Here is an 8,641-nt window from a genome sequence, read left to right as displayed (position 1 = left end):
TCCTTCCATATAAAAGTAGCCACCACACAACATGTTGGAATTTATGTTTCGTTTTAAACGATCACTTACGAGACAAACTATGCATACCAAAACGGGGTATCCCCCTAAATGTTTTGATGATGATGAAGTTGTGATGATGCGTCAAAGGAGGAATGGATACGTGTGGTCAATGAATGCAGGGTAATCTAGACTTATTTGCAGGCGCCATAAAGAAATAACGAATTGGTATCCACAATTGGAAATATAGAAACTAATCCATTAGGTAAATAAACAAGACGGAACGAGCACCATAAGTTATAGTAGTGTGTTTCAAGGTAATGCATTCTGCGGTTTTTGCAAGGAAATTAAGAAATCAATGCAGATGTTTCGCTACCAATTTAACCAAAATGAGAGCATGACAGAAACAAGCACCAAATTTATACAGCTACTGTGCATCAAAGCAATGTGTTTTGCAGTTTCCTAGATGAAATTGGTCAATAAATAGTTGGCTCTACTAACTTAACCAAAAAGGGAGTACGACAGAAAAATCAACGAGGTTTCTACGACTTCAATGCCGAGATCTTGTCCCTCATCACCCGAACGTACGGAAAGACGTTTTTTTGGAAAATACGCAAATAGATAATTTCAAGAAAGGTTGTAATTTTTAACACTTTCCTTATCATGTGGTGTGTGTATTCTCCCTCCCCCCTTCATCTCACAACTGAGCATTTTGATTCTCATAGCCACGCGAAAATTCCTCTGTATCGTGTTTAATGCATTCTCTATCCCCAACCTCGCCACCTCTTAAAGCAAAGAGCAAGGAATAAGAAAAGTCTTTTTGGCAGCACAAAAAATGAGATCGCAATAATTTTGCGAGAAAAAAGTTAGTAACTTGCCAATTCAAGAGATCCATTCATTTAACGCACCTACAGAAGGCATTTTCTGTTGACGAAGACGCTAATAGTACTAAGTATTAATCGGGAGATTATTGACCATATAGAGAGCATCGCCACACCATGACGCCACATCTTTGAAAGCATCATTTGCCTAATGGATTTGAGTATGGATGAATTTTTTTCATATTATCTACTTCAGATACCTCATTCCCATTTACTAAAATGTAAAGCCTACCTATGGCGAATAATTCAGTTCCGTTAATAAATAGATTTATTATTAACAAAGTTGCATGTGTGTGTGGACATTTGATTGCTTTTCCCGTGACTTTGTATATGGTACCTAAGTATGGCAATAAATTGCATAAAGTATTTTATCACTCTGATGATTAAACAATCTTTTTGAATTGACTCAAAAAGCTAATCGGATTCTTATCAAAAAAATTCATCAATATAGGTATATAGGAAATAGGACTAAAAGAAAAAAATTGAGACAAAGGCCTCGGGCAATAATTTGTTTCCTACAATTTCCCAACACATATCTATATACAGCGACGGACCTATGGGGGGCAGGCTGCCCCTCCAATACTTAACTAGTTGGCAATTTTGACAAGAGTTGATCATTTTCATTACCAGTGGGCGAATGCCGCGAAAGTAGGTAAATCGTAGATATAGGTAATAAATCGACTATTGAAGGAATGAGGAATGACAACGAAAAGGTTTTATTAAAAACCAGGTGTCAAATTCTTGACAGAACTGCTTTCTAGGAAGCTAAAAATATGCTTGTATCTACCTATTTAAAATAAGAATTAGATATACTCGACAGAAATGTTAATTTTTTAAAGGAACCCCGAGTGGAATCCGCAATCTGATAAGAGCTCAAATAACACAGAACACTTCCCCAGTGCATATACTGCTGACACGCCTTATACTTAATACGTAATAGATACTACCCGTTTGAGTTGGAAATTTTTACTGTTGAGTTGGCAAAATGTCATGTCTGCCCCCCCAATTTTTTTGTCTAGGTCCGTCCTTGTCTATATACCGGGTGGTGCCTAGAGCGACGCAGCATAGGGATTTTTTGACGTAGGTATATTAAATTTATACTTTTTTATAAATTAGTTAATTATAAAATTGTTTATCATGTTAGAAGAGAAAGTGGAAATGTTAAAGCTGTTTTATGACCGCCAAGTAACGTCCTTACTTGGTGTGAAGCACCCCAATCGGCCGATTCCAAGCAGTACCACAGTAGACAGAATTGTGCGCAAGTTTGAAACAACAGGCACAGTGTTAAATATCTGCAATTGCAATAACGTTCAAAATATCTGTCAAAACCCTTAGGAGAACGACAATACATTCAACGCTTTGGCTGTAGTAGCGGAAAATCCGAATATAAGTTCCTCAAATCAATTTCTTTTTCTTCGATTCTATACTCTGGTTCCGGAAAATGATAAACAAATAGTATCTGATGCAGATGCAGCATTACATTCTCTAAAAAAACTACTCCATAGACGCTCTTTCTTGCGTTGGATAGTTGAAACAGAATTAAATATGAAAATCGTTCGACATCAAACAACGATAAATTAGATGCGACGCGCTTGTAGTTTGTTATAAAGATTCCAAAGCATCTCTGATTTATAAAAATGTAATGTATTTTGCGGATTTCTACGGTTTTGAAAAAGGGAAAAAAACGTATTTAGACTTTTGCTCTAAAATAATTAGGGGAGCTAGTAATGAACTATAAAGAAATTACCTATGCTGCGTCGCGCAAGGCACCACCCTGTATAGGTAAAATAAACGAATGAATGAAATGAATTTTCTTTCCTCTTATACCTATAGGTACCACCACAGATTTAAATATACTATTAAATCTGTGGTACCACTTACCAAATCGGAACGCGACCATTGATTATGCAAACGTTTAACTTAAATGCATAGTATCGCAGTGCACCATCATTTGGAAGAAGCAATCGGATGGATATAGCTATTAACTATAATGATAACTATACTTCGGTGTTTTATATGTACCTACTTTAAAGGACGACGCCTATTTAAATCCGAGCGTAGACAGAAGGGAGCGAGGTTTTAACCGGAAGAGTCCTTTAAACTACAAAACAACCGTGTTATCTTCAACATTTTTATAACAGTGAAGCATATTTTATCCGAATTTGTCTTTTATGAATATGTGATCATGAGAAAAAAATGTTTCTCAAGATTGGCGTAGGTAGTAATGATGGTAGTTAACCATGGTAATAGAATCAACAACATTAGGTACGGAAAATTAAGGACGTACTTTATAAGAAACAATGAATTTTATAGCTAACTTAAGAAACGAGTTTAAATGAATCTTAGAAACGGTTTAAAATATTAGTGTTATAAAAACAGATTATGACCTTAGCTAAATTGCTTAAAGATCTGAATCTGGCAACTAGACTGTGTGCTGGTTTTCTTACTATATGTTGGAGAATAAATGGAGAATTAAAAATATTATACCTGTACTGATTTGAAACAACCATTTCTGATCACTCGGTACCTATTAATCTATAAATATGTAGGTAGTCAATGTTAGCTTACAAATGCAAAGACTACGATACAAAATTTTGAAATAAAGCCATTGATGTATTTTCGAGGTACCTAGGTATAAAAAAATAATAAAAACCATTCTCTTTAAGTAGGTACCTATACCTATGAGCCTACGGCTCGATACATGCCCTAGGTTGCTTTGAATCCGAGTATAACTTCACGATTGAGCATATGTTCAATGACCGTCGGATATGGGATAGGTACCTATTTATTCTATACCTCGGCTTAGGTACCTAATTTGATTTCATAATGTTAACTTTTTGCAGTAAGTAGATAAATTTGAGAAATCCCAGAAAAAATCTTAGTCACCTATTTACCCACTACGGTCGTTAGAGCAGGTAGATAAAGCTAGCATTATCTACAAAAAAATGCATTTACTGCATTAAAGTTCGGTAATTAGATATACAAAAGTTAAGGACAAATTTTACATAATTCCCCAATTGTTTCTTATAAACAATGAATGTCGAAAATTAGCAATCGACTTTTGACAAAAGAAACCTGTCGACCAGATGGTAGGTAGGTACAAAAGTTATATTTAGGTACCAATATTTAAAACAAATAATCCTTTGTGCCCAGTTTTACATGGAGATAAATGTCAATTCGCAATTCCTATCCTTTTCAAATACGACATAAAAGATTTTTGGCCGCCTTTCCGCACGGCTTATCAAACAAATTCGAAAATGGAATCCATCGCGTCCTTGTATATACATGTTGACATTCAAATATTCATTTCATTGATTATAAATGGTAAATACATACACATGTGTTCACCCCTAAACGCCAACGGCCCTATAAACGGCTATTAACTCTCTACCAGTGCTCAATATTGGCCTCGAGGGCTCTTCAAATCACGGAACAAAGGGCACGGACGGCGTTGAAAATCGCGTAATCGCCTTTCATCTTCTAGTTAACACTGAATTCATTTATTGAGGGTTTTATGTGTAACATTTTGTACATCGGACACGGTTGAAATTGGAATATAACGATGGGGATGCAGTGTAAATAAAAAGAAAACTTACCGGTATGCGTCCTTTTGTGTATTTTCAAATTTTCGCTTCGTGCAAAAACCTTACCGCATCCGGGAAATGGACATGGAAAAGGTTTTTCTCCTGTATGTACACGTATATGATTAACTAACTTATATTTCGCCTTGAAGGGCCTGCCATTCCTCGTACAGTTCTGCCAGAAGCACGCGTGTGTTGTACATTCTGGTCCGCCAACGTGCTCGACCGTTAAGTGCGTTACAATTTCGTGCATGCTTGTGAAATGTTTGCCGCAATTTTTCCTAGGAGGTGGCTGATCCGGGTCTACCCATAGGCATTGCATTTCCTGTTTAATGGGCTGCCTCATGTATCTGAAGAATGCCCCGTGAACGTTTGTCGGATGGTGCGGCATTGCCATGTGTGGGTTTAAATACTGGTGGTGATTTGGTTGCGTGTGGTAAGCTGCATGATGGTCCGTTCGCGTGTATAACATTTGATGGTGTGGTCCTAGGTGTGGATGTTGATGGTGGGTCATATCTGTGTGCGGATGATGAAATAATACCGGATCGCTTGGTGCTGTCTGTGCCGTCGGAAAGTCGTGGTGGTCGCGCCGTAACAAAAAATCTCTAGCCGCGTATCCAGCGTGCGGATTTAAGTGGCTCATGTGACTGTAATTTGTTTGGAAGTGGTGATTTTGTGTTCCGGGTCCCACTTCCGGCGCAGTCATCGCGGCCGCGGAATTTTGATGCGGCGACGGAATCGTCGCGCCTCCGCCGTTGTGTGGCGGTGGGCTCATCTTTAAACCATAAGTGGCCAAATGATGATGACCGGTGTCCATAAATGCGTTAATCATTTTAGTTTATATTTTACATTAAGGCCAAGTGAAACTCGCTGTAGTTCAAGATGACATAATAAATTATTCAGTACCTATACCACTCAAACCATTCTCACTAAACACAAAAACATATTTCTAAACTATTTCGTTTATTAATAAATTGCCGGCAACAAAATAATAAAACACAAATATAAGTGTAACACGGGTGAAGTCCTTTATTGACGGTGAACACAACTTGACTGAAACCACAGTAGGCCATGCTTGGAATCTTGCAGAATGGCGGGGTGCACAAGCCGAGGATTGGTTTAGAATATGACCCCTGCTATTGGAGCTCAATATTCTAAGGGCTACTAGAAAATCCCGTTGGTGTATACAACGCCAATAACACCAGGGGGTGGATCTTATAACACGTTCTTACTTGTTGATCTTGGTAAGCAACAGGAGTTTTGTCACCGTATTTTTTAGCTGTTTATTCTTGTCGACGAACATATGTAGATACTTAATTATTTTTTTAACATAAAGCTATCTAGACATGTTGTTAATTATGGGATTACAAGGGGCATTTCCAAATTGCTGATTACGAAAACCATTTTTTTTATTTTAGAGGAACGAACCTACAGTTTATCTCTTCGATATTCTTCCAATTAGCGAAATGTTTAGGTACCTCATGAAACTCTCTTTGAGATTCGCGCCTATGCATTCGCATAGAGGAAATACCAGGGCATATAGGTACCTATCTACCTATTCCACTGCACTACCTACTTCCCTTATCTTAAAGGTGCATACCTACCTACAGAAATTGTATATCTAATGGCATTGTTTAAATACCTACTTAAACAATGGTACTACGGCTATAGAGGTACCTACCATAAGCTGCAGCAAATACTTGCACTATTTTTAAACTGATATAGGATCAAACGAAATTTTCCCAATGAGTTCCTTTTTCCGGCGTGTGTCGATTTATATCACGTATTGCGCACTAACTTTTTTCTTGCGAAAACACAAAATTCACGTGATCCCAAACATGTACCTACTCTCATTTCCTTGACACCTAGAAACTCTTCTGATTACGTTTAATTACTTTAATTAATTGCTTTTAATTATACTTGTCATACTTTTGAATTAAATGCATAGAGATTCTACATAAATATGTTGTTTTCCAATTTACAGTACTCCTTTGTTTCAAGCGCTGGCTACATGAATTACTGACCGATTTACGTATTTTTATTTGTATTTAGATACTGTATGTTCCCTTATGGGCGATATTCAATACAAGTATGCATAACTACATATTTATTTATAATTGAATTTATTGCAGCACATTTCGCTTTTGTTGGCATGAATATGTTACTGTTTATTTACAGGGTGCTTCACCTGGGGGCGAGTGACGTACATTAGGTGGTTGATTGTTACATATTGCACTAGGCATTGAGAATTAATTACTTGATACTAATGTTTTGCCACGACATGCTCCTTTGCTTTATTATAATGTGATATTTAACGTTATGCTCATACTATTTACTTGAACCGAGTGATTATGATTATTAATATTTGGCAGGGTGACTTGTTTCGAATATGTACTGTGCTATATTTGATATTGATATTGGACACCGATATTTAATATCTCGATTCAAGTTCAGAACTGACATATGCAGAGATATGTTTTATGTACTGTTTTTTTATGTCTTTGAAAAGAGCCATCTTGTCGATATTGCTAATCAATTCGTTTAGTCGATTCCTGACATGTACCTAGTGACCGAATATTGGTTTTGTGTCAGTCTTTGTTATGCCAGTGCAAATATGTCAACTGTCAACGCCTACATAAATGCTGTATGTTTTGTTTATGATTATGTATGCGTGCGAGTTTTCCGATGGCTGCTCTGTTATTTTTGTTATGTCATGATTTGTCTTTTGATCGGTTACTGTCAGTACTCATTGTAGAGAGCCTGAAGTTCGGTAATTTATAACCCGGCACTTTATTAACTAGTGGGTTAGACTGGCCCTAGAGATGTGTGAATGAAAGTTGGGGTCCCGCTTAGTCGTACATGAGGGCGCAGACAAGTCCCGGCCTCACTTGCGCAGGGATCTACTAAAAGCGTACGGCGTGTTCCCGTTGTGCCCATTGTGTATCCATTGGGGTATCCTTCCTTTGTGAAATGCTCTTCTGAGAGGCCAACTCCTACCGATTTCATACAATGTTGACATATGACCAGAGCAACTAAAGACTACTCGGTGTGGGATTTGGACTGATCATCCAATATCCAAACTTATTATGTGAATTTATTGTACTGTTTTAATGATTGTTTTTCGTTATGTGTGTGAAATATTGATTCTTTATGAATTCTTTATGAATTCCAGCGGAGTCTGTGATTCGACATTGTATTGATGTACTTGACAACATGCATTTATGCCATCACAGACAACAAATTTTGCTATAAAACTCAATATTAATTTGTTGGCTGGGTTTTTCTTGGTCAGTTCATTTTTTCCAGCCTATTTTTATATTTGTACTCGGTGAACTACCATTTTCTAAATTTAATCTTGCAATGAGAATTATTTGGATTAAATCTCCGTTTTTAAAGCATGTACTTGTTTTATTTGTATTCCTTACTTGATCCTCCCTTCGCCAGGCAACACATAGGTATCTTGTAGCGACTCCAAAAACACAACGTAGTAAGTGGTCCTATTATCACGTGCCATGGGGTTGAGTTAGTTTCGGAGGGAAAGTTTTGAATTTAAATCTTGAGTTGCTCAGTCTCTCGGAGCTGGCCTGGGTACATCTCAATACCTAACCGCGATTCGCGTTTACAAACTGGACTACTACGCAAATCAGTAAAACCGTTGAGTGAATCTCGATTCTTTCACTCAACAGTAAAACATATAGCTTTCAGCTAGATGGGTAATCGCAGAGTCCCTCAAAAACTACTGTATTTTGAACCACGCATTTAATGCTCCCGTGGGTCACAAACGATTCGTTCTTTTCTCGTCCATACTTTTTTGACTCGACAAGAACACCCACAAAATGGCGGAAATTGCAGGTTAATGCTTTATTCGTTAACTCATTTGATTCGTTTAGCACCACACATTACCTACGCGCGGTAGTTCCATAAATCAAACCCATCATACTAGGTCTCTAAATATTCCAGATTCATCGCTTCAGCGAAATTTAGTTCAATTAATATTATTTGACGTAAGCAATGCGATCTAGAATCGAGTAACCTTTTCGGAACCGTACTTTGTTCATCCTTATTCTGCACGTCAACAATAGCGCGTTGCATTAAATCGACGACGTGAAGTAAAAAAAGTTAACGTTTCATAAACTATAACACTATAAAAACTGTACAATTGATATCGACTATTTATATTAC

At 37.3% G+C, this 8,641-nt stretch overlaps 1 protein-coding gene across 1 annotated transcript; it reads right to left on the bottom strand.

Annotated features, from left to right (window-relative positions):
* Positions 1 to 3,784: 3,784 nt before the first annotated feature.
* Positions 3,785 to 5,496, bottom strand: LOC116170676 (pair-rule protein odd-paired-like). The gene is made up of 2 exons (XM_031487180.1): positions 4,475 to 5,496; positions 3,785 to 3,813 (listed from the first exon to the last, which is right to left on the bottom strand). The coding sequence occupies exons 1-2, from the start codon at positions 5,289 to 5,291 to the stop codon at positions 3,785 to 3,787; spliced, it is 846 nt and encodes a 281-aa protein (XP_031343040.1). The 5' UTR covers positions 5,292 to 5,496.
* Between the last annotated feature and the right edge of the window lie 3,145 nt (positions 5,497 to 8,641).

This window comes from Photinus pyralis, unplaced genomic scaffold, assembly GCF_008802855.1.
Source record: "Photinus pyralis isolate 1611_PpyrPB1 unplaced genomic scaffold, Ppyr1.3 Ppyr1.4_LG5, whole genome shotgun sequence".
Classification (NCBI taxonomy): Eukaryota; Metazoa; Arthropoda; class Insecta; order Coleoptera; family Lampyridae; genus Photinus; species Photinus pyralis.
The sequence above is the reverse complement of the archived record's forward strand: the minus strand, read 5'-3'. Positions and strand labels throughout refer to the sequence as shown.

Bases quoted from the DNA above. Each gene is read 5' to 3' on its own strand.
- LOC116170676 (XM_031487180.1), bottom strand. From the start codon at position 5,291: ATGATTAACGCATTTATGGACACCGGTCATCATCATTTGGCCACTTAT. The intron at 3,814-4,474 runs GTAAGTTTTCTT...ATTTTTTTGTAG, and splicing joins ACACAAAAGGACGCATACCG to ATAATGCTAGCTTTATCTAC.